Source organism: Stegostoma tigrinum, chromosome 15 (assembly GCF_030684315.1).
Source record: "Stegostoma tigrinum isolate sSteTig4 chromosome 15, sSteTig4.hap1, whole genome shotgun sequence".
NCBI lineage: Eukaryota > Metazoa > Chordata > Chondrichthyes > Orectolobiformes > Stegostomatidae > Stegostoma > Stegostoma tigrinum.
The window spans coordinates 33,541,494-33,568,497 of record NC_081368.1 but is presented as its reverse complement, the minus strand read 5'-3'; the positions used below and the strand labels follow the sequence as shown (position 1 = coordinate 33,568,497).

Sequence of the window (27,004 nt, the reverse complement as noted above, 5' to 3'; positions counted from 1 at the left end):
TCCAGCAAATCTACATTGCAAACCCTCCAAAGTTATGATATACCTTGTTGGCGAAGGACATTGTATGTATTTGGAGGTTGGTCTCATCATGGCTCTATAAAATTGCTATAAAACTTCTTTACTTTCATACTCTAAACATTTTGCAATGATGTTCTCTTTGTTTACTTAATTGTTTCCTTTAACTGCACACTAACTTCCTGTGATTAATGCATAAAGCCCCCAGGTCCTGAAATGTCAACGTTTCCCAGACTATTGATAATATAAGAAACATTCTCCTTTTATATTATTCCTTCCAGAGACAGACCCATTTTGGGCTGAATTTTATAATCTCCTCGCCTATAATTTTCAAGGCTGGGATGTGACTGGTAAACTCCAGTATGTGGCTTGCCTGCCACCTACCTCACTGTCCCAACATGTCTTAAATGTTTTAGGGGGCAGTCTAGGCAGTGGGTGGCCCATCTGTCCTTGAGTCTATTGAGGGCTATTAATAACCACTTAAGGGCTTAATTCCACTCATACAGCTATTTTGCCATGCCATGTGGGAAGTCCAGTAACTTTGGCTCAAATTTATATTTTAATTACTACTGTGTCTGTGAAGTTGTAGATTTTACCAATGGTTAACATATACACAGATACTTTATGCAATCCTAATTGCTTAGCTTGATGATATTATAAATTGCGTTATCTTGGATGTTGTTAAGAATTGTGCCATGTTAGCTAATGCAACTTTGTATTTGATATATCAGATATTATGGTGATTTGGAGCTTATTTTATTTAATTCAACACTGTGATGAGGAGGGTTTAGGTACGTGCAGCTATGGTCTATGCTGGCTTCTTTAACAAAGCCCAAAGGTGAGCTAAACCAGTCACTGTGTGGGTAGGACAATGGTTAGGGCTGGTGCATGTGAGGAAAAGCTATTGAGGTGTTCTGACAGAGTCAGGAGGCAACACAAAAGGCATGCAGGGTTAGTGGTGTGAAAGGATGGGGCATTATGAGAGTAAGTGAGGGAGGGTGTCGCATGTGATAACAGGGGGCATTACAGCATGAATCTTAGAGAGGGGTGAGTGTGGTGGCAGGGATACAGTGTGTGTGTGAGGTAGCTGGGAGCAGAGTGTGGCACTCATCCTGGCAGAGCAGGGAAGGTCACTGCCCTACTTTCAGCACTGCAGCCCAGTTCTCTTCACCTTGAAGACAGGACTGTCCAAGGTGGCAATGTCTAACCAGGGTGGCATAGTTTGGTGGATCTGCCAGTCCTCTGGGAAGGAGAACTCCTCTCCTCTGAAACACCCCATCCACCAGGTCTTCAGGAGGAATGTAGTACCAACTTCTCCTTCTCAGCCATCTCTCCTCAGTCTCAAAATCCACGCAGAGCAGCTTCTAGAGGCTCATCCAGGTCTGTAGTGGAATTTCCAAATGGCACAGATGTGAGGAATACTGGTTTTTTGGGCAAATATCCAGTCAGTGGCAAGTTCTTCTGGGAATGACGCATGGTAAAATGAGGCGGAAATTTCACTAGGTACATGCCATGGGCTTGGGCCGGCAATTAATATGGTGAGTTTTGCGAGATATCATGCATAGTCTCATGCCGAGAATTCCTCTAATTAATTAAATAATACAATGAACTATATAAAGAGATGTTATGCAGGTTGCCAAAGGTGTAGTCAAAGAATTACGCTTGAAGAAGTACCTGAAAAGGAAGAAAGTGAGACAGAGAGGCATAGGTAGGGAATTCCAGATCATCGGCATTAGGCATTTGTAGTATGGCATCGAGCAATGGAGCAACTATGACTGAAGCTATACAAGGCGCCAAATCAGAGAAGCACAGTGGGCAGGGATAATAGACAGAGACTACAGCAAAAGGAAGAGTGAGGCCATCAAAGGTTGTGAAAACAAGAATCTGAATTTTAAAATCTAGAGATTGCTTGGCGAGATACCAATAAAAATCAACATCTACAAGGGTAATAGGGGAATGGGATTTGTTGTGAGTTAAGACACAGGCAACAGAGTTTTGGATGATCTCACATTAATGGAGGTTAGAATGTGGTACATCAGCCACGAGTGTGTTAAAATAGTCAAGTCCAGAAATAACAAAGATGCAAATGAGGGTTTCTGCAGCAGATGAGCTGAGACATGGGTGAAGTTGACTGTTATACGGCAGTGGGAAATGACTGTCTTAGAAATGGCACAAAACTCAGGATTAAATGCAACACCAAAGTTGTAAACAGACTGGCTTAATTTAGATTGTTGCCATGGAGAATGATGGAATAAGTTGTTAGGTAACAGGGTTTTCAACAGGGAGCAAAATCATAGGGCAGAATCTTATAGAGGTCTAAATGGTGTGGGCTGCGCTGAGATGCATGACAGAATCAGAAAAAAACTTTGGCAAGGGTCAATCCCGATGTTGAGGTCATCTCACTCCATCTTTCACAAGCAGCATGGCGAGATTCTCTCAGTGGAGCATTGCCAAATTGAGAGATTAGCACTTCCTAAATGCCTTGTTAATGTCACAGTTTTCTTCATTAATATTTATCTACCTACTTTACCAAACATGCCAAAGAAACTGGACACATACAAACTTGAAAAAGAAACCAGAGTGGGCATCTAACCAATTCAGCTTGCCATTTGCTCTGAAGGACCTCCATGTCAGACACCAACATTTCAAGGCATGCTGCAGAGGAACCAGCTACCAATTCCCTACATCCACGGACACTGGGTCAGACCTGTGCCAGCTTCTAAGAATCTTTCATAGCACATTTCCAATCTGCTTCTGTATTTCAACGCCACATTGTAGGTTGCATGAACAGCTATCACTGCAAGAATACTGTGCACCAACTCATGAACTGGACCAGAATACATCCCTGTGCATCTTACTGTCATAGGTTCTGGGTGAGAGAACACTATCTGGGTGTTCATAGCATCCCTGCCTTGCATTGCCTCACCTTGCAGCATTAGTGAGAGTGGTAAAGCATGACGGTTGATGAAAGTAGGTACAGCAGCAGAGAAACAGTGAGTGACAGGGATTGGACAGTGGATGGTGGAATATACCCAGAGGGCGTGGAGCAGGACATTGACCTTCCCATAGTGCTGTGCGTTACTTCAGATTGCTTTATCCTGGGTGGCAACTTTGTGTCAGGTTGGCATGATTGGGTGATATGGTCTCAACAGCTAATCATGGGAGGAGGATCTCCCATATCAGCACTATATCTTCTAGCAGGACCTCTGGGATTCTGCCTGTAAAACAGGATGCCAACCTCCCTGACTACCACATCCATGTCAGAAAGTATACAGGACAGCTCTGGACTGGCAGTGCTTGTCCTACTGCACAATGGGCTTTCAAAGGGTGCAATGGAGGCTGGGGTATCAGTGCATACCCACTCGTTGTTTCAGAAATGGGATCTGGTAAGATAGGGCTGAAATTAGACATGAGGGATGCCATTGGTAGGTAATTAATGACACAAGTTTGGTAAGATGGATGTGACAGAACTCACTAGACTTCATGGCGAAAAACCCTTCAAAACCTCGACAAAACAAAGTCGACCTTCCTCCCTCCGGAAAGACGTCAGCGGATCTCCTTTATCTATCTTCCATCCACCTGCCCCTCTCTCTCTATTTATTTCAGAATCCCCTTCCCCTCCCCCATTTCTGAAGAAGGGTCTAGACCCGAAATGTCAGCTTTCCTGCTCCTCTGATGCTGCTTGACCTGCTGTGTTCATCCAGCTTCACACCGTATTATCTCTCTCTCAACCCAATAGTTTCAGTTTTCCCAGTACTAAATGAAGGAAATTTCTGCTCATCTGGTACTGGAAGTTGAACAATCAATGTGATAATCCACAATTAGTTGAGGAGTCATGAGAGAGAGTGGTGAGTTAGGGTATGGTATTATCAGTATATATGGGAAAGTTAACTCCAGGCCTTTAGATGACATTGCCAAATTGCAGCATGTAGATGAAACATGGAGGGAGAGACAAGGAATTATCCTCGAGGATCATCAGGGATAATGGCTCAGGAACAGAATGAGAAGCTGCTGCACTACTGTAATGATCAGAAGATGGCACGGGAGTGAGGGGACATTTTGATGTTAATCCTGCATTATTTCAATATCCCAATATTGCAGGCAGAGCTTTTTGTGTCTGCCCATGGACAAGTTAGAACAGGTGCTATTGATCCCAGGCCTTTTCTCTAGGAGCACAAGATACCCCATACAGATGTAACAATCAGAAAAAAAATCACCAATGATAATGGAACTGCAGATGCTGGAGAATGCTCTCTGATGAAGGGTCTAGGCCCGAAACATCAGCTTTTTTGCTCCTGAGATGCTGCTGGGCCTGCTGTGTTCATCCAGCCGCACATTTTATTATTTTAGAAAAAAATCACCGTTGTATTTTGCACCATTTTTCTCCAATTCGGCAGTTGTCTTGAAAATGTCAAGGAATCAACAAAACAGAAAGTTTAGTAATTAAAAGGAAACTCACAATAGGTTACAATTAGAAATCTTACTTCAGAAACAACCTTACACTAGGTGAAGGTTACTTTGATTTTTGTTTTCTATATCCCATACTTGAATAAGAAAGCTTGTTTATTACTGCTAAATTACTATTTATTTACCTGCTCAATGTTAAACATTTTATTGCTAAACAGTAAAGAAGGAGGTCAGAAGTCCATGTGTACTCAGTGAGACATAAATATAGAGCTCATAACTCTACAAACAACTACCAGTGCATGTAAGTGTCTCTTTAAATGTGTGCAGATAATTATCTTCTGAACTTAAATTTATACAATTAACATTTTCTGTTAATGAACACCGTGGTAAATTACAGCATGAACCACAGTTTAATAGAACGTTTAATTTCCTGCTTTCTGAAGTCATGGAGTGAGGGAGGGCACATATTTCCTAATCCCAATATATCACAAGAGCCTGTATTCGGTATCCATTCCTGTCAGAATGACCTAAATATTGAACAAGTAAAGGCTTGCTCTGACTCAGTGGAAATGAGGACCTGTTTAAGAGAGTGATTTTCAGTATTGAATGCAAGAAAATAACCTGAGTTAAGAATTCAGTAACACTTGAGTGATTTCACTGGCTTTTCAGATGTGCTTGCGAACAGTAATTGTTTTCTTGCCCATTATATATTAAGCTTCAATCAAAAATGCATTGAAGAAACCTTCTCTGCATTTGTTCTCATTTTCCTGGATCAAACTTGCTTCAAGGTTCTGCACATTGTTGATGACAACAGTATCTAAAAATAGTGGAGCACATTAGCAGCTCTTCTGAGCTGCACTACAAATTTAATTGTTTCAAATCCACGTGAGGATGGTTCTGCCATAGTGCCAAAGATGAAATGTAGGTATGATTCGCAGTCATTTTTAATACGTACAGCAGATCATTTCGCATATAAGGTATATCACAGCTGCATAATCCAGTTTCCAATTTAAACATCCTATTTGTTGCAATGCATCAATGCAGATTTAATTGCTTATAATTGTTAAATTGCTGAAAGCCATCCTACATTTCTCTCCACCATGATCTCCTTCTCATTGAGGTGCTTGTGATACTTGGCTATCACTATAACACCAATTGCCATAAGGACAACTTTTCAAAGTTTAGCTGCAAAAGAAAACTTATTTAGCTATTACCTGCATCTGTTGCCCTAAATTTTAATAAAACATCATAAGCTTCCAGAGATCCTGTTTTGAATTTTCAGCGTGCTGATCTGGACTTGGTCACATGGGCACCTAGTTGACTGCAGAACCAGTGGTTAAGAAAATTTGACAGGATCCCTTGTTCTGATGTCTTTCTAGTGACTACTACTAGAGAATGAATACTGATGAAATCAGAGGCCTGAATTAAACTCCTGCCTCCTGAAGGGAATAATGTAAACTGGAATGTTAAGAGAGCCTGGGTATTTGCACCTTATTCCTACCCCCACATCTAATTTACATTATCTCAGGCCAAACTTAAATGGCAAATTCCAGTAATATCATTGGAACACACAAACCTTTGACTCTGGGCTTGACCAGGTATCAGAGAGTCACTCATCCAGTAGCAACAAAGCCCCTGACCACTGGAGTCCCAAGTGAGCATGTCGCTTCTGGCTCATCAATGATGTATTGGGACTCCTCTGGCTTGGTTTCCCACCTCCCCTGCACATGGATCATCACATTTCCTCATTCTCCACCAGTCTCAGTTTACACTGCTGAAGCATATTTCTAACAGAGCCAGTGACAGCGTGACTTCCACAACCATCTCCAACACTTGTCCCATCAAATTTGAACTCTCACTTGGTGACAATGATATTTTTAATGTTTTGAAATTCATTTTGATAATCTGAGCTAGGAATTCAAATTGTTTGAGTTCACCATCTGAGTGACCAGATGGATTCACCTATGCTTCATTGATCACACACCTGACTCTTGCCCTGGGTTAAATTGGGGAATCAGGTGAGGTCAGGGCTGAGTCAGCTGGCCCACCCACTTTTCAGCTGGGTCATTGGATTAGCACTACTAGTGATTTCTTCGAAGCCTTCCTGAAATTAACTAGATGTAAATACTAAATGCTGCCTGAGCTGAGATTAGCTAAAACATGAGGGATTGTGAGTTCCTGATTATTTGGAACTGTAAGAAATAACCTTCAGAAGAGGAGGAAACAAAATAGCAATTACAAATTTGTTTAATTGCCACTCATGTATCTTCATTTGCTCTAATTCCAATAGGATGCTTTGATTCTCTTGCAATCAATTCAAGATCAAACAGTAATTTCAATGAAAATGTAATGTAATCTAGAGTACCTGTTTAACTTTCTCTGAGGTGCATTTAAATCGTATTCGGTTTATTAACTGCTGAGGTACAATGCAGCTTCGCTGAGGAACAGTCTTTCTTCGGAAAGGTTTGTTTGAATGTGGCTGTCCATGTTTACAGCACTCCGACTGTTTTGCTTGAAATTGCTGATGAATCTGCTGAATCTTCATATGACAATACATTTGCAAAGGTGCTGATTCGACTGGGAGAGACTGAGCGGCCTCTAATAAAAATGAAATATAAAATCACGTCTATAAGAAAGAAAATTAAAACTAGAAAGTGATTAGTAAAAAAAATCTTGCGGAAGCAAAACTCACATTCTCATGAAAGTAGTAGCTCCCATCACTCAAATGCACCCTTGTACAGTATACTGTGTGACGCAACACTTCTCTTTAAAATCGATTGGCAATTCTATAAATTGGTTTAAAGCTCAGCTGTAATCTTATAGTATTTGTCATGAACATTTAAAGAGTGATGCCTTATAATACCCGCGTCTCTGTCATCTCTGGTTTCTACACCCTGTAAAGTGGATGCAGGTTTATCAATTGACCGGTCGCCACCCCCCACAGCATAATGCCTCAAATTTCACATTGAACATCATTTGCCAGTAATGCACCCATTCCCCACTATAATATATTATGCTTAGAGGAAGCAAGCATCCTCTTCAAATTGAATAATCTTCCTGGATTTAATTTTAGGTAATGAAACCGGGTAAGTGGTTGAAATATCATTGGGAGAACATTTTATGGAGAACAATCATAATTCCATTAAATTTACAACCTGCCCATTTACCTCCTCCCACTTCAGCATCCAAAGCCCCAGACATACCTTCCAGGTGAAGCAACAATTTACCTGTACTTCACTTAAACAAGTCTACTGTATTTGCTGTTCATGATGTGGTCTCCTCTACACTGGGAAGATGGAACACAGGCGGAGGTGACTGCTTTGCAGAACACATATGTTCTGTCTGCAAAAATGACCCCAGGCTTCCAATTGCCTGGCACTTTAACAAGCCATCATGTTCCCTGGCCAATATTTCTTTCACAGCCTTGCTGCAATATTCCAGTGAGCCTCAATGTAGGCTCAAAGAACAGCAACATATTTTTGGCTTGGGTACCTGCAGCCTTTAGGACTCAGCATCAAGCTCAATAACATTACAGCCTGATTCCATGTGTTTTCTAATCCACCCTACACCCTGTTATGACATGGATTGCTTTTAGCACAGTCACCCATTCCCATTCTAGGCTCGTTAACACATTATATTGGTTGTCAACAGTGCAACTAACCCATTTTCTCACTCTAAGCTCTTAATCTCCTTGTTTATTTACCCCTTTCACATCTCCTTCTCCTGCTCTCTGGGCCCCATCTCCACCAATCCATTCATCTCTCCCCTTCCTCCAACTTCAGTCTCAGCATAAATGCCACTTTTTTATAGTTTCTAAACTATGGTACAGTCGTTCTGTCAGAATGTTAACTCAGCTTTCTTCCCATAGATGCTATCAGACATGCTATTTTTGTTGAAAATCCTAGGTCATTTTGTAAGTATTTAAAAGTAAAAGGATAACTGGGAGATAGGGCCCATTAAGGATCACACTAGTAGTACTTTGTGCATAGAGCCAGAGGATATAGGTAAGGTTCTAAATTAATACTTTGTGTTAGTGTACACTAGTGAGAGGGACAATGTGGGTACAAAAATCCGAAGAACGATGATATAAAAGAAATTTGCATAAGCAGAGAGGAGGTTCTAAGCCGTCTGGCAGGCTTAAAAGTACATAAACCTCCAGGGCCACATGAAACGTATCCCAGTCTGTTGAGCGAGACAAGGGAGGAAATATCAGAGGCACTAACAACAATTTTCAGTTCCACTTTACCAAGCAGAGGCGCTGGAGGACCATAACCTGGTGTTGTGTGACTTCTAAATTTGTCCACCCTAGTCTAACACTGGTAGCTCCACACACTATCCAGACCTGTTAGAATTTTAGAGATTTCTATTAGATCCACCCTTATTCTTCTAAAGTTCAGTGAATTAGTCTTAACTGAACAAATTTCTCTTCATATGTCAATCCTACCATCCCAGAAATCAGTCTGGAAAATGTTTCTCTCAATAGCCGGAACATCCTTCCTCAGTCAAGGAGGCCCAAACTATAAACAATACTTCTCACCAAAGTCTTGTGCAAATATAGAAAGACAGTCCTGCTCCTGTATTCAAATCCTCTCACTATGAAGGTCACCATGTCATTTACCTTTATTGCCTGCTGCACTTGCATACTTACTCTCAACGACTGGTGTATCAGGAGACCCTGATCTCATTGCACAATCCCTTCTTCCAATTTATTGCCATTCTGATAGTAATCTGCTTTCCTGTTTTGCTATCAAAGTGGATAGCCTCATATTTATCCATCTTCATCTACTGTGCATTTGTCCACTCAGTCAAACTGTCCAAATCACACTGAAACGTCCCTGTATCCTTCCAACGCTCAGCCTCCTGCCTACGTTTTTGAGTAATCTGGAAACTTGGAGACAGTAAATTTAATTGCCTCTGATGTTGGCAGGATTTGGAAGAAGCAAAATGACACCTAAATGAATCCTGTGTTCCCTTTTTTGTCTTCACCCATGATAACCATGTTTTATTTATTTAAGTCTGTTCACATATGAACAGGTGTTTAACGGGTAGAGTTTAAATTAGAACGTCATATTGAAGTTGGTTGGCTCGCTGAGCTGGTTTGTTGTTTTGCAGATATTTTGTTACTGTGCTTGGTAACATCCTCAGTGCAGCCTCTGATAAAGCGTCGGTGTGTTCTCCCATGTAGTTTTTAAGTTCTGGGGTCTGTTGCGATGGATTGCCTCTCTTCCGGGCTTCCTCTGTAGCGGAATGTATATGGGGTCGCGTTCAATGTGTTTATTAATAGCCTGCTTCATGGAGTGCCCTCCTTCCAGGAATTCTCGTGCTTGTCTCTGCCTAGCCTGTCCCCAGAGTTTAAAAATCAGGTGAGAAAACACACCGACGCTTCATCAGAGGCCGCACTGAGGATGTTACCAAGTCCGTAATGAAATGTCTGCGAAATAACAAACCCGCTCGGCGAGCCTACCAACCTCAGCACCCACAACCTGAGCCACAGATCTACTCCAAAACCTTAGAACATTATAGGTATGATCAATAATTTGACTGTGGTTAGAATTAACTTATTTGTAATGAAGAGTAATTTCTTACTAAGCATAGGAATCAGGTGAGTGTTATCCTTTAACCTGAGTTCATCAGGCAGGAGAATGCGAATGTGAGTAAGTTGATTAAATCTTTAATTTCCTTGACAGGGAGTAAGTGGTACTTGTGTATCAGCACATTCCCAGGTGGGTTGTGTGCCAGATTCTAAACATGGCCTCACACCTAAAGTGCATTGTTTGACCTGAGATGTCTCCTCTGGTATACTGATAAAATCTTTAGTTATCTTGGGGCAGAGACTTGAAAGAAACTGTCAGATTTGCATATCAATCCTTTCTAACTGATTAAAGGTTTAACAGACGTCTTAGGTTTGTTCACTACATTCACATCAGTTCTATGACCCTTTGATCTTTTGCTTATAAATTCTGTGTCTGATGCCACCCTCTCACTAGTACATGAAGAAGCAGCGAGACTCCAAAAGCTTGTGTCTTCAAATAAACCTGTTGAACTAAAACCTGGTGTCGTTGTGATTTTTGACCTTGTCCTGCAGGTGGCAGAGCTGTTCCTGATGTACCTAAGATCACAAAGTCTGTTTAACTGAATTTGGCAAATAAGTTGGAAGTGGAACTGCCTCCCAGGGCTAAGACAGCAGAAATAATCAAAAGGCTAGCACATCATTTGTGTTTTGCAGAAATGCAGAAGGAAGGAAGGTAAGGTGAGTAGTGAAACATCAGAAACAACTAATATTGAGCTACAGTTAAAGCAACTTCAACATGAAGAAGAAATGAAGGGGTTGGAGAGGGGAGTTCCAAAGGCCATCGGGAGTGAAAAGGTTGGAGAGGGGAGTTCCCAAGGCCATCAGAAGTCAAAAGGTTGGAGAGGGGAGTTCCAAAGGCCATTGGAAGTGAAAAGGTTGGAGAGGGATGTTCCAAAAGCCATTGGAAGTGAAAAGGTTGGAGAAGGGTGTTCCAAAGGCCACTGAAGTGAAAAGGCTGGAGAAGGGTGTTCCAAAGGCCATCAGAAGTCAAAAGGTTGGAATTCAAATTTAAGAAGTTAGAAATAGAAATGAAGGAGAGAGACAAAACATTTATCCTTAAAATTTTGCTTTTAAAAATGGTGGCTTCAGATGAAAGGGACTGTGATGAGGCAAGTGATAACAAAGTCAGTAAGAACGTATCTATGTTCACATAGATCCTAGCAAAGTCTGAGGAGATTTATGCGGCACTGTCAGAAGAGGTTACTAGGGATTATGATTATGGAAAAAGGCTTTTCTGGATGCATGTGAGTTAATGTCTGAACATTTAGGCAGAAATTTCAAAATTTAAGAAATAGTTTGGTTAAATCTACATTTGACAGGTGGATACTACTAATAGGAGCTGAAACCACCTATAGGTGAGATCCTTTTGTGAGAAGAATTTAAAAACTCAATACCTATTATAATGAGAACCTGTGTTGAGGGCCAAAGAGTTGCAAATCACAGGCAAAATGAAAGAATAGGCAAACAAACACCCTACAATGAGAGATAACTAGGTGTAGAGTTGGATGAACACAGCAGGCCAAGCAGCATCAGAGGAGCAGGAAAGTTGATGTTTTGGGTCTGGCCCCTTCTTCAGAAATGGGGGAGGGGAATGGGATTCTGAAATAAATAGGGAGAGAGGAGGGAAGCAGATAGAAGATGGATAGTGGAACAATTAGGTGGAAAGGAGATGGACAGGTCAAGGAGGCGGAGTTGGAGCCTGTAAAGGTGAGTATAGGTGGGGAGTTAGGGTGGGGGTTGGTCATCCATGGGAAGATGGACAGGTCAAGGAGGTGGGGATGAGGCTGGTAGGAGGCAGGAGGTGGGGTTTGAGGTGGGAGGAGGGGATGGGTGGGAGGAAGGACAGGTTAGGGAAGTGGGGACAAGCTGGGCTGGTTTTGAGATGCAGTCAGGGGAGGGCAGATTCTGAAGCTTGTGAAGTCCACATTGATACCATTGGGCTGCAGAGTTCCCAAGCGAAATATGAGGTGCTGTTCCTGCAACCTTTGGGTGGCATTGTTGTGGTAATGCAGGAGGCCCAGGACGGACATGTCGTCCAAGGAGTATGAGGGGGAGTTGAAGTGGTTCGCGACTGGGAGGTGCAGTCGTGTGTCGTGAACCGAGTGTACATGTTCCACAAAGCAGTCTCCAAAGTTCCGCTTGGTTTCCCCGATGTAGAGGAGGCCACATCAGGAACTGCGACACAGTAAACCACATTAGCAGATGTGCAGGTGAACATCTGCTTAATGTGGAAGGTCTTCATCGGGCCTGGAATGGGGGTGGGGGGGAGGTGTAGAGGCAGGTGTAGGACTTCCTGCGGTTGCAGGGAAAAGTGCCGGGTGTGGTAGGGCTGGTGGGGAGTGTGGAGCAGACAAGAAAGTCCCAGAAAGAGTGGTCCCTCCGGAAGGCAGATAAGAGTGGGGAAGAAAAAATGTATTTGGTGGTGGGGTCAGATTGAAGATGGCGGAAGTGTCAGAAGATGATGTATTGGATCCGGAGGTTGGTGGGGTGATATGTGAGGATGAGGGGGATTCTTTTTTGGTTGTTATTGTGGGGACAGGGTGTGAGGGCTGAGCAGCGGGAAACATGAGAGATGCAGTTGAGGGCGTTTTTGCCCACTGTGGAGGGGAAGTTGTGGTCCTTGAAAAACCTGGGATGTCCAGGAGTGGAATGCCCCATCTCAGGAGCAGACGCGGCGGAGGTGAACGAATTGGGAATAGGGGATGGCATTTTTGCGGGAAGGTGGGTGAGAGGAGGTGTATTTTAGGTAGCTGTGGGAGTCGGTAGGCTTGAAACAGATATTGGTTTCTAAGTGATTGCCTGAGATGGAAACAGAGAGGTCCAGAAAGGAGAGAGAGGTATCGGAGATGGTCCAGGTGAACTTAACGTTGGTGTGGAAGGTGTTGGTGAAGTGGATGAACTGTTTGAGCTCCTCGTGGAAGCACAAGTCGGCATCGATACAGTCATCAATGTAACGGAGGAAGAGGTCGGGGATAGGTCCAGTGTAGCTTTGGAAGAGGGATTGTTCCACATAAATTACAAAGAGGCAGGCATAGCTTGAGCCCATGTGGGTACCTACAGGACACTGTTTGTCTGTAGGAAGTGGGAGGAATTGATGGAGAAGTTGTTAATGGTGAGGAGGAGTTCAGCAAAGCAGGCAAGGGTGTCAGTGGAAGGGGAATGGTCGGGCTTACAGGACAGGAAGAAGCAGAGGGCCTTTACTACACTACAACTAGAATGTTTCAAGCAGGGACAAAGTATTGTCATCGCTGCCTTTGCAAGGTCAAACCTCAGAAAGCAAAATTCAGCAGTACATACAATGTAATTAGGTGGGTTAGTGAAGTATCTGGTTACCTGATAGGTACCCCTGATTATCAGGAGAAGTATTGGTTATGTCACATACATGCATTGAAGCGATATCATTGGAGGGAAGAGGATTAGGAAGTGCACATGTACCAGGTAGTACATGACAGAGACAATAAGAGCGAGGTAAAAGGAACGGTAGACAGTTTGCCAAAGTGAACTTCTCAGAATTCGACTATCCAAAAGAGAAATAGTGAGACATTTAGAGCTTGTATGGTTCTTATATTTAGAGGATGGACAATGGGAAAATCTATTAAGGTTACTAAGGAAATACAGAAAATCTGTACGGGTTGAAGTTAGATGTACTACATTGGCTAAGCATACCGCAGATACAGCGAAACCTGTATTGAGTAAAAACCATTCTTAGCGGTTGCACCCAAACAAACAAGCTCAGGTAGGAACAGAGATTTAACATATGATTGGTAATACAGAACTGAAACATTACTAAAATGAGACAAGAAGTTAAAGGGTTAGGGTTAGAGTTCGGGTCTAGGCCCAAAATGTCAGCTTTTGTGCTCCTAAGATGCTGCTCAGCCTGCTGTTTCATTCAGCTCCACACGTTGTTATCTAAGAAGTTAAAGCTATTCACTTTGCACTCATCAGAATAGACTTGAAAGAAGGGACACCATTTTATAAAGCTGAGAAGAGGGTGCTGATTGGTTGGGCTATCACTGGCATGGAGATGCAGCAGAACATTGACTGTCAATCTCAATTCTCAGACCAGGCAGGTAGATTCTGATTGGTTTAACTGTTGCTATCTGCTACAACATCTGTGGAACATGGAAAGCAGGAGAGATTATGTTAACGGGTGATGGTGTGATGCAAAAGAAGGTGGGAATGCATGAAGTTAAACAAGAAAAGATGGGGCTTAGTGGAAGTGTACGTAGGAATAGCAGAATTCAAAAACACATAGGAATAAAATGCAGGGATAAACTGTCAGTGACTGATCTTGGACTTCAAATCCACTATCCTGCATATTCCTCTTTTCGCTGGATTTCCTGAGAGAACAAAAACCTGCTTATCTCAATTTTATATATTCAGCAATGAGGCAACCTCAGCATTCTGGGCTCCTATAAAGCGTAACTATTTAAGTGAAGTGAAGTAACTTCTACTTGTCTCAGTCCAAAATGATCAGCCCTAAATTGAGATACATGGTGGCTCAGTGGTTAGCATTCAATTTCACCCTTGGGTGACTGTCTGTTTGGATGGACTTTGCACGTTCTCCCTGTATCTGTGTGGGTTTCCTCCGGATGCTCCAGGTTCCCCCCATAGACCAAAGATGTGCAGGCTCGGTTAGATTGGCCATGCTAAATTGCCTGTAGTGTTCAGGGAGGTGTAGATTAGGTGTGTTATAGGGGGATGGGTCTGGGTGGGATGCTCTGAAGTTCAGTGTGGACTTGTTGGGCCAAAGGGCCTGTTTTCACACTGAAGGGATTCTATGATTCTATGACCTTCATAGAAACGACCTGACATGTCACCACCAGGAAACTGATCATTGCTTTCTGTTATCCTGAGTTTGGCAGAAAGGAAAACTGAGGACTTTGAGTAATTTTATGAAGTCTTTAACTATTGTGACAACCGCAAGAGTAATTAGGCATGATATAATACACGTAATTTCTTCAAAATGCTGTTTTGACACACCATTAATAAAATTAGTTTTTTACCTTTGAAGTCACCTTTACAGAACTGAAAACCAAAACCCCGTTCAACTCTAATTTAAGCCAAGCTTCCAACTAATAATATTATAAACTTTTATCACACTTTCCCAGAAATTGCTTTGAGAGTCCTGGAGAATGCCAAGAATTACTGGAATGTTGCCAAGGGTATTGTTGTAGTTAACGCTTTATACCTCTCCCAAGTTCCCACATATTGTTAATCTCATGAACGATTTACAGCTTTCAAACTACTCCCATTGTCTCCTTGCTCCTACCACACCTTTTTTTGCCAGAAGTATTGATGCTAACAATGTTCTTAGACCCCTTGAAGAATGTGTAGGATGAATGTGTTCTCTGATCATCTCCTTAGAAGATTAACAAAATGATGAAATGGGATGGCAGCTTCTCACAACAGTTGATACCTTGGCTGTGACACTTACTATGACCTGGATATAAAGGCAGTGAAGACCAAAGAAAAATGGATTCAAGAGACAAACCTTTAGGACCCAAACAAACATAAGCCCACAAGAATGAAGACAACAAGCTGAAATTCTCTTTCTCATATTTTTCTGCTTTTTATCCTGGGAAAGGTTAAGGTATTAACTTGATATTAAGAAGGACAGCTGGTGTCAGTACTGCTTCAGGTAGTTCCAATATTGTTAGACTTTCATCCAATGCAGTTGTCACCTATTCAAAGATTTCATTCACTAATTTATGTGGCAATTGCAGATTCCTCTACTGCAATATGTTCATTTAAGTTTGTTGCACCATTTCTAACGTGCGAGTTCCTCCCTACTGCTTGATTGCCGTGACTGCTAATAACTGGATTTTTAGTTCAGTGGTCTCCTGTAAGTATTTGGCCTCTGTAACTCTTCTTTAGATAGCATTTTCAAGCTCCATTTAATGCTTAGTTTAAAGGTTTTCTAAGGTTCTCCTTAGCTCCAATAGTCCTGGAGTTTGGGCAGGTATTCCTTTATCGAAAAATGACTTGAGTGCTTCCATACTGGTGAGGTTCAACTGCAACCTCCACCTTAAATGTATGGATTAATAACTTACAAACTTCTAAGGTTGTCTTGAACCAATTTGGACATTAGCATCTAATTCTCCATGGATAGGCTTTTACTGGTGGTTATCAACAAGTCATTTGCCTCTTCAATAGCTTCATTCTCTTCTACTTTTGTCTGAAAACGCATTTTAAGCCCTAAAGTGTCACCATGGGACTGGCCACCATTATTCTTAATGCATGAATTTATTTTTTCTCCTAGCCTTTCTTCAAAGAAAAGGACAACAATTCGTAATATCCTCTTGCACTCCTAGGAATTATATTTCTTCAACAGAGAATGTCTCACAGCATAATGAGTCAACTTCAATTTTTGTCACAAATGATGAATTAAGGATATTCAGAGCAACACATGTGTGTTTAAGACCTCACAATGATGATTAGGAATGAATTGCAGAGTATTAGTGAGCTCTCCTTTTAATGTATAATTTGCATCTGGTCTCATGCTTTTATATCTCCTGCACCTTGAATTTGAAAGAATGATGAAGTTGAGGCTTCAACCATAATGACGCATCCAAAAGAATGGATTCGCCCATCCCTGTATCCAATTTAAAAGTAGTTTTATTGACATTAACTGTGGTATCTTCATACCAGAAATTATTTTGTGGATGAACTAATTCCTCCAAGAAGGTTACACCTATTCAGTAGCATCGATTTCTTGTACAGTTCCAGATCTGAGTGGCCAGTCTTTAAACATTTGTCCCACAGATGTAAATCTTCTATTACTGCTTTAGGAAACCAACTTAAAATAACCTTCTATGCAGGATCAATAGCACTCAGTTGGCACTGATGTGGAGCTTTCCACATAAAACATGGACAATAAGCAAACATAGGAGCCTTTTTTGTCTGTTTCCTTACTGGTGGGCTGGCAGTCCAATGATCAATGAATTGGAGCCAAAGTCAGTAATCTAGCTCCAGGACCTTCTCTGCTGTGCTGATTGAAATTCACTCAGACTATAATAGAGTTGTGCCATGCACTAAAATAGAATCCAAATGCCTTAATGATGTTGTCATATTTGGTGACTTCTTTTTCCATCCCATCTAATGGGAGTTCTACCGATTGTGTACATGCGGTACATTAACCTAGTCCTTATTAGATTTTGATCAAAGTCAGTTGCAGCATGATATCTGCTAAAACATTGACATTAGTTAAACCAACACATAATCAGGTTGGAGGTCAACACCAGGGTCAAAGTACACAGTTCATGTTGCCAGGTGTGACTACTATTGGTCCCACAATTGATCAGTTGGTCAGATTAATACTGTGTGTGCTTTTTCTAGGTGAGGTCTGGGAGTCAAAGTCTTTTTACTTTCCTACCCTTTCTCAGCATTGGGCATGGTTTCTCTCTGCATGGACTGATCATAAGGCTGGCCTCAAAGTCCATCATCTGCTACTCTCTGTTGCTGTTGAGTTTCTCTTCAGGCTTCTCTTTGCCTCTTATCACTGATTTTCTCCACCTGATCACTGTTTGCCATCATGTTGGTAAGAGCTTCTTGGAGCTTGAGGCATATGACTACTTAGAACAAGACTAGTTCAAACTATTAACATTTCTTTGCCTACGAAACAAAAACATAAGCATGATACAGCAAGGCTTCATTAGTGCATTCTTCCATCAGATCACAGTCCCACATGATCTCACATCATCATAACATAGCTCCTGTGCACATACTCAGTAGCTTTTGTCAATGTGTTACTGCAGTTAACCCTTTACTCTATCTGCCCTATCACACTTACATAAATATTAAAATGCTAGAAAGGAATATTGTCATTTTTCACTGAACTATTACAGAATGGACATGTGATTTGAATAATACCTGCCCCATTTTTAAAGGACACTTCGATCATATCATCAGGATTTTAAGCAATATTCACGTTCATTATTCCATGTAAGATAATAGCCTCACTCAGTTTAAGATTAATAATTCATTGCTAACAGCACCTCTTAATACTGTCAACTGAAGATCACTCTGCAAAGTGTTCATATTATTCATAGTGTCATAAACCAGGGAGATCCTGTTAATCTGCATTTGGGCAGCTTTCAATACTCCAGAACAGTTTCTGATAGTTATTCAACTCGAGTCATAGCTGTAAAAATGTTTCTAAGTACAATCACTGTTCTCATTCAAAAATTGCAAATCAACTTTCAAACTTTTATGTACTATTGCTGCTGAAATTGGTTATTTAAATGTACTTATGGCACCACAAAATAATTCCATGTACATAATGCACTTTGGAACCAGGATATATGAAAGGAGAACAGTTTTCCCATCATATTATTGTATGTACGTATATTCATTGGTCACTTTACACATTGTAAAATCGAAATCACATCTTTGTTAAGTAGGTGAGTTTGTTGCAGCTTTGCTCTTATAAATGCAGGCAGGTTATGCAGTCAATTTGCAAATAATAAGATCCTACATATAGCACAAAGTTAAATGACCAGATAATTGTCTCAATTTGAATTTAATACACAAGTTACATTCTCACTTCTTTTCTTTTATTACATTAAAAATTAGACAAGGTGTTGCAATGCTTAATTCATTTGTAAGATCTTGTGAATAATAGAAATAATCTTGATCTGGGAAAGTTACTTTCCTTTTTCAAACAATACTCCAGCGGTTTCTGCAAAGAAGTTTTGCTCTGAATTTGCTTTGCATCTGAAAAATTCACACCAAAGCCTTTAATATCCATTTTCCTTATTGGTCCAGTGTGGGTAAGTTTATTGATTTGCATTCCTGCCACAAAAAGGCTTCATAATTACAGGTGACAACCCTTCCACGTAATATTAAGCAATATAGACTTGAAGAACTGATATTCAGTTCCTAGTTTGTACTAATCTTCTTTACCTCTGCCAAGACAGGCTAGAACGACAAAGAAAAATCACCTTGGAATCACATCTGCAGCAACAGATGCTGGAAAGTGACAAATTTTTAAAAGAAAATCATTCAGGGTGTGGGCTTTGTCGCTGGGCCAAAATTTATTAGCCATACAGAACTGTCATTGAGAAGGTGTCAATGAGTTACTGCCTTGAACTGCTGCAGGCAATATTGTGTATGTATTGTGCTTTCAGGAAGACCATAGGGCATTGAGTCTGCTCTATCATCCAATGAGATCAATGTTGATACTATCATCCTCAACTCCACTTACCTGCCTTATCTCTTGATTAATAATTCAAAATCTGCCCATCTTGGTCTTGAATATAACTACCCAGCCTTGACAGCCTTCATGGTGAAGAATTCCAGAGATTCTTGAACTTGTGTGAGAAGAAATCCTACTCATCTTTGTCTTAAATAGGTGACACCTTACTCCAAAAATGTGACCCCTGATAATGCACTCTCCAGAAAGGGAAGAAACCTTGTTTGATCTCGGGCACTACCCTGAGGAACTCCTGCTGAGATGTCATGGGACTGACTTCCAACCACCACAATTATATTTTGTTTTGGTGTGAGGACTGAGGATTGGATCAAGAATTGATAGAGGATGGATCAAGCTCAGATTTACATTCTGTTGCATACAAATTGCTAACCTACAGATACAAAGAATGGCAAGAAAATGGAGAAATTGAACCAACAAAAGTCAATGCTTTATGAGGGGAGGCAACAAATGTGACAGAAAAATATTATATTTTTGATGTAAAAGTCCATGTCCATTTCTAATGGTTGAATTGACAAATACTCCACTCCACCAATACAAGTGTATTTTTGACTCAAATTTAATTTAACCATGATACTGGATACATTGTTGATGATACACTCAACCCAATCACATCTCAGTCACCCACAATCCTTTGGTACAAAGCATGGTCTAAGAAACAATTCGACTTGTAGCCTTTGTACAGTCCGGTTAAGATGTGGAAAAGTAATAAATGCTTCAGCTTGGAAGACAGGATGAATTTACAAAGTAGATCATCCATTCTCACAAACATCTCAGTAGCTCACAAATAAGTCACCTTCTAGTCCTTATAATACCCCTCTTGTTTCACTTTTCAATCTGAACAACAGATGAAGCTAACAGTCTTGTATTGCTACTATGCAGTAAATCCACAAGTTGTTTTCTCCATTAACAAGATGTTGCTGTCAAGCCAAAAAAGACATTTTGCCTACTAGACAAATGATTAATGTAATGAGTAATTTTCAATGCGAATGTGATGCCAGATTTTTAGGTCATACATTCCCTCTAACTGGTGGGCTGTACCAAACAACAGTCTTGTTGACCATTTGCAGCATTAGCTTGCCAATTCTGTTCAACCAGCCCATTCTTGCAAGACTCAGAAAAGTACATCCACCATTAGAAGTGATCCCACTCCTGCAAATCATCTATTAAATAATGTGGATCGTGCCACTCACTGTACCAGAAACTAATTTAAAATCATCAATTGGGTTCGCAGTGCAATGCATTTGTATATGCCAGAAGCTGCACCTGCTAAGATAAATCGTACATACATTGCACCCTTTCAAAAAACAGGTCATGAAGACAGGCAACCACAGTGTATCCCCATGGCAACATCATGAACAATCAGAATCTACCTCCCTGTCTGACAACTGACATTGACAGTGAAACTGCTCTTGCTGCATTTCATGGCCAATGACGGCCTAATCGATCAGTATCCTTTCATTATGTATAAAATGACGTCACATTGTTCAAGTCTGTTTTTTGTGTCCTAGTTCTGATGAGTGCAAGACAAAAAGCTTCAAAATCTTATCTACTTTCAGCAATGTTTAAAACGTTCTTGATTGCAATAGATTACTCAGATAGACAGACATAAAGCAACTGCACAGTCAAACATCTGAAGCAGTGATTACATTACTGAAGGAGATCTTTGCAACATATGGAATCTCAGACCATTATTAACTCTGACCATGGATAAGTGTGTCAATGAAATCTTTAAATAGTTTATAGCATCATATGGATTCATCCATACCATTAGTTCACCAAGATACTCTTAAGTCAACAATGTAGCTAAAAGATAGGTGCATACAATGAAAACGTAAGAATAATGATGAAACGCAACTTGCACTTTTGAGCTATAGCTCAACTTCCCTCCTAAGTCCTCGATGTGAACATCTTATAGAAAGATGAGTGAGAACTCAATTCAGTATTTTTCCACATGCACTGATGCCACCTCTACAGAATGCTGACCTGAAGGAAGTGAGAGATAAAGAAAATCACGAACATGCCAGTCAGATGTGGAACTATGACAAATGTCAAAAAACATGCAATCTACCATAACTCCAACCAGGACAGTCACTTTGGGCTGAAGATAAAAGCTGTCATGGATAATTGGTGGAATAGAAACACTATACCCACCTAATCCAAACCAATAATGGAATAGGATACTGTAATAACAAGCACTAGGTTCTACACAGAAGCAACCTTCTGCACATTCAAAGCAGATAGCAACACAGTTAAATGGAGTTAAACAGTTAAACGAAAATGCTATGTTCATTGCGAGATTCAAATGATAACTAGATTGTTGAACCAGAGTGATCTGTTAATTCTCCCTTTGCCCAGCAGATTCAAGGAGACCACCTGTGTTGAAATGAATTGAACTGAAGGGAACTGAATTCTCAATCTTCTCTAACAGTACTGAGAATACATTCTAATAGACCTGTAAACCTCTATAGCGGTTGTCCCTAAAAAAGGACTGAAATCAGAGACTTAGCGGAACATCTGATATAATGGGTAGAATCACAGATTTGGAGAAGAGATATAGGATAACAGGTTAATTCTGACTGTGTGGTATGCTAATGAGGCAGTAAACATTATTACAGAAAGTAAACCAATGGCACATGTTCCCTCTTGCAGCCCTGTGGTAAAATGGAGGTACATTAATATATTTCTTAAATAAAGTTTAAATAAACATTTTCCTCCTCTTGACAGATCCTGTAAATAATATACGGGAGCAGACCGAGACTAAGGGTATTAAAAAACTCACTCATTTTGAGTTAATGATGTAATCAAATTTAATTCATCTCACATACTTCCAAAAATTAATCACAGCTCCATATGGGCCTCCTTTAGAAACGATTATTAAAATTTGCCTATTTCCATGGTTACTATCATTAGCAATCAAACTGCACCTGGGGCTCTGCTTGTTGGAATTGTGCCAACTTAATCCGATAATGTCACCTGACAGAACCTGGCCATCAGCATCACTGCTGCTAGTCACTTAAAACCCTGCACCAGCTAACATGCTACATAATTCATTAAGAACTGTAAACATTCAGAAGTCCAATAGCTCATTCAGAGATGTGATTTAAAAAAAAACTCTTCACAAACTTTAAAAAAGACTATGTTCTTTCACTGAATGTATTACTGGCTTTATTTCCTATCCTGTATTAGCCTGCAGGAAGTGGTGGTGAGCTGCCTTTGTAAAACCCTGCAGTCCATGATGGTTAGCTAAATCCAATGGGTTATTAGGAAAGGACTTCCAAGATTTTGATCCTGCAACAGTGTAGGAATGGCAATATAGTTCCAAGTGAGTTGGAAGAATTCTTGCAGATGGTGCCATGCATGTGCTGCCCTTGTCCTTCGAGGAGCCTGAAGTTATTAATATGGATGGTGCTGTTGAAGTTATAAAACCATCCCTTCATCTCAAAATGTATCTGAGTGTGGTTTATGCTCACTGGTTGGCATATTTTACTACCTGATGCTCACAAGGTAGATAGAAACAAATAAAGATACTTTCATTTACAGAGCCAACTATGCCCTGTGTGGATCACACTCTTCCTTAAATTATGCTAGACAGTTTTTGCCTAAAAATGTCTAATCTACTCATGCATTATGTTTTGTGTGGAGAAAACTTTCTGACATCTAGGTTTACTTTTTGCATGTTTAAATTGTCATAATTTAGTTTCAAGCAGTGTTTAATCTATCTTGCTACATCTTTACACTTTTGTATCTCTGTAGTATCTGCTCACCAATGTAAGTTCCTCCAGTTTCTCATCCATAACATTTTTTTTCTGATGTCAAGGAATAGTTTTGTAACTCCTATTCAGTCTACAGAACTTGAAAGCGTCCAGTGCACTTTGAGGACCAAACATACGACCGAAGATATTGTAATGACTAGAGACCAGAATGTGGATCACCTTTTGGCATATCAAACTTCAATTCCAACATGTCTATTTTAAAAGAGAACTGATACAGTCAGGGTGACTGCAGATGTAAATTCAGTGGCTATCCATAGGAAAATACTGAAATGTCACATTGTATACGGGGTCAGAGAAACTTCAAAAGGAAAGATGAAAAAAGAAGAGACAACAAAAGGCTGACTACCCAATCCATTCTCAGCATGAAGCCTTCTTCTGAAGACAAGTCTATATTTTTTATCCTTCTGGGGTTATGCAAAAATGGATTTTAAAAGTGAGTTTCAACCCTTTTCTATCTTAGTGACTGACATCCTCGTGGGTTTGAAGGTAACAGTTTATAGAACTACCAATAAAACACCCATACTGCAGGTAAAAATAGTGAAAATACATTCTCTCACTCTGAGCCCTGCAGGGCAACCTGTTGAAAGGAACCTGGGCAAAGACTTTCAGTCGACCTGCAAAGCCAAGAATCTCAAAATTGATTATTTAACAACAACATCAAAACTACAGTAATACCCAGTGTAATGGTTGCAATTAGAGTCATAAAGTCATAGAGATATACAGCATGGAAATAGACACTTTGAACCAACTTACTCATGCTGACCAGATAGCCCAAATAAATCTGGTCCCATTGGCCAGCATTTAGTCCACATCGCTCTAAACACTTCCTATTCATATACCCATCCACATGCCTTTTAAATGTTGCAACTGCACTAGCCTCCACCACTTCGTCTGGTAACTCATTCCATACACGCACCACCCTCTGCATGAAAAAGTTGTCCCTTAGGTCCCTTTTGAATCGTTCCCCTCTCCCTTTAAATCTATGCCATCTAGTTTAGGGCTCCCCAATCCCAGTGAAAAGACTTTGTCTATTCACCCTCTCCATGCCCCTCATGATTTTATAAACCTCTGTAAGGTCACCCCTCAGCCTCCAACATTCCAGGGAAAATGATCCCAGCCTATTCAGCCTCTCCCTATAGTTTCAACCCTCCAACCCTGGCCACATCCTTGTAAATCTTTTCTGAACTCTTTCAAGTTTCACAATATCCTTCCTACAGCAGAGAGACCAGAAGTGTATGCAGTATTCCAATGATGGCCAAACCAATGTCCTGTACAGCTGCAACATGTCTTCCCAACTCAATGCACTGACCAATAAAAGCAAGCCTGCCAAACACCTTCTTCGCTATCCAATATACATGTGACTCCACAGAACTATGCTCCATGGTCTCTTTGTTCAACAGTACTCCCCAGGACATGATCATTAAGTGTATAAATCCTGCCCTAATTTGCCTTTCCAAAATGCAACACCTCATATGTACCTAAAATAAACTCCATCTGCCACCCTCAGCCTATTGGTCCATCTGATCAAGATCCTGTTGTACTCTGAGGTAACCTTCTTCACTGTCTGACTACACCTTCAATTTTAGTGTGACTTGCAAACTTACAAACCATACCTCCTATGTTCACATCCAAATCATTCACATAAATGATGAAAAGCAGTGGACCCGTGACTGATTCTCATGGCACACCACTGGTCACAGGCCTCCAGTCTAAAAAGCAACCCTCCACCACCACCCTCTGTCTTCTACCTTTGAGCCAGTTCTGTGTCCAGATAGCTAGTTCTCCCTCCATTCCACGTGATCTAACCTTGCAAACAAGTTTACTATGAGGAACCTTATCAAACGCCTTATTGACGTTCACAAAGATCACGTCCATCTCTCTGCCCTCATTAATCATCATTACTTCTTCAGAAAGCTCAAACAAGTTAGTAAGTCACCATTTCCCACACGCATGTTGACTATCCCTAATCAGTCATTGCTTTTCCAACTACATGTAAATCCTGTCCCTCAGGATTCCCTTCAACAACTTTCCAACCAATGATTGTTCTACTATCGACACGAGTGACTCAGAAATTAATTTATATACCATACTTTAAAGCCTATATATTCTCTTTGGGAATTTCTTAATCTTGACCTGTGTGCATGTGTGTTGTGTTATCATTTATTCTTCTGTTTAGTAACTAATAAACTCACTTTTTGCAAACTCAAGAAGCCTGGTTACATTGGTTGCTTTTAAAACAAATTCATTTAGCGTAAGAGGAAAATATCCTCAAGAGATCGTTTTGTAAATTAATCTTTTTGTGGCCAGCTGAAGAAATGGGTGAATAAAGAAGGGGAGCCAGTTCATCCCTTCTTACCCAGGAGCTAAAATATCTACGGTATCCTTCCTGAAACTAGAACAAATTGGGGAACCTCACTGTGGGGGGGATCTGGTAGTAACAAATCAGAGGCTCAAGTCCACGATTGTAACTCACAGGCAAAATGAAGGAAATAAAATAGGTAGACTGCCACTTTGAATTCAACTATTTATTTGAAAAGAGCAAGCGCCTACTGTAGGTATCATTGCTACAGTAAAGAAATAACTGCATTTTGTTGCCAGCATGTTCATAACAGAATTAGGGCAAGTTACTAAAAGTTCTGTCCCTCAAATAGTTAAAAGGTTTAACCAGGTACTGAGGATAAATATTTCACATGAAAGAAAGGAAACCCAAAATTTTAAAAAGAAGTTGCCAACACTTTACAAGTGAAAAATAAAGACAATTAAAAAGTAGATCCTCAATAGGGATAATAAAATTGGAGCAGAGGAAATGAGAACGTCAAGAAAACGGGACAGAGAAAGAAAGACGGGGAAATGAAAAGAGTGGAAAAAGCAGAAGATAGAAAAGAGAGAGAATTTTGGAAAAAATCAGCAGAAAAGTGAGTTTGAACGATGACCGCTGAAACTGAGGGGCAGGACTCACAACTGTGTCCCATTGGCTCAGTCTAAAGGGAGGTAAGTGAAGGTCTTGCTATTTTTTTTATTTACTCCTAGGATGTGGGCATGCTGGCTAGCCAGCATTTATTGTCTGTCCCTAGTTGCCCATGAGAAGGTGATAATGAGCTGTCTTCTTGAACTGTTGCAGCCTACCTGCCGTGGGTTGACCAATGTTATTAGGGAGAGAATTCCAGAGTTTTGATCAAACCACAGTGAAGGAACATCAATATATTTCCAAGTCAGGTGAGTAGCTTGGTGTGGAATTTGAAGGTGGTGTTGTTCCTATATAGCTGCTGTCCTTGTCCTTCTAGATGGAAGTGATCATGCACTTGGAATGTGTTGACTGGGGATCTTTGGTGAATGTCTGTAGTGCATTTTTTGGGTAGAACACGCCACTGCTTCTGAGAATCTGTGGATATGTTGCCAATCAGGAGGGCTGCTTTGAGGATAGTAAGAACTGCCGATGGTGCAGTCAGGGATAACGCAGTGTGGAGCTGGAGGAACACAGCAGGCCAAACAGCATCAGAGGAGCAGGAAAGCTGACGTTTAGGGTTGGGACTCTTCTTCAGAAACGGGGATACATAGGGGAGCTCAGAAGTAAATAGAGAGGAGGGGTGGGGCTAGGGAAGGTAGGTAGGATGGTGATAGGTGAGTGCAGGTAGGGAGTGATGGGAATTGGTCAGTGAGATAGGAGAAGCGGACAAGAGGAAGGTTGTGTCAGATCAACGAGGTGGAATAAGAGGGAGGGTTGGTCATGGAATGAGGCAAGGGGTAGAGAGATTTTGAAATTGGTAAAATGCACTTTTAGGCCATTGGGCTGTAGGTTCCCGGAGCAGAATATGAGGTGGTGCTCCAGTTTGCGGGTGGTGTCATTGTGGTACTGAAGGAGGCCTAGAATGGACATGTCACCCGGGAGTGGGACAGTGAGTTATAAATTTTCACTACTGGAAGGAGTTGTTGTTTGTCACATACAGAGCACAGATGCTCTACAAAAGATTCTCCAAGAATCTGCTTGGTCTCACTGATTAGAGGCACACTCCACTGAACATG

General features: G+C 40.9%; 1 protein-coding gene across 2 annotated transcripts in view; it reads right to left on the bottom strand.

Annotated features, from left to right (window-relative positions):
- LOC125458656 (uncharacterized protein C8orf48-like) overlaps positions 1-27,004 on the bottom strand; it is an 84,320-nt gene that overhangs the window by 20,892 nt on the left and 36,424 nt on the right. For both annotated transcript variants that reach the window (XM_059651278.1, XM_048544082.2), the window contains exon 4: positions 6,788-7,020. In XM_059651278.1, coding sequence (XP_059507261.1) covers positions 6,788-7,020 — 233 coding nt within the window. The remainder of the gene's footprint in view (positions 1-6,787; positions 7,021-27,004) is intronic.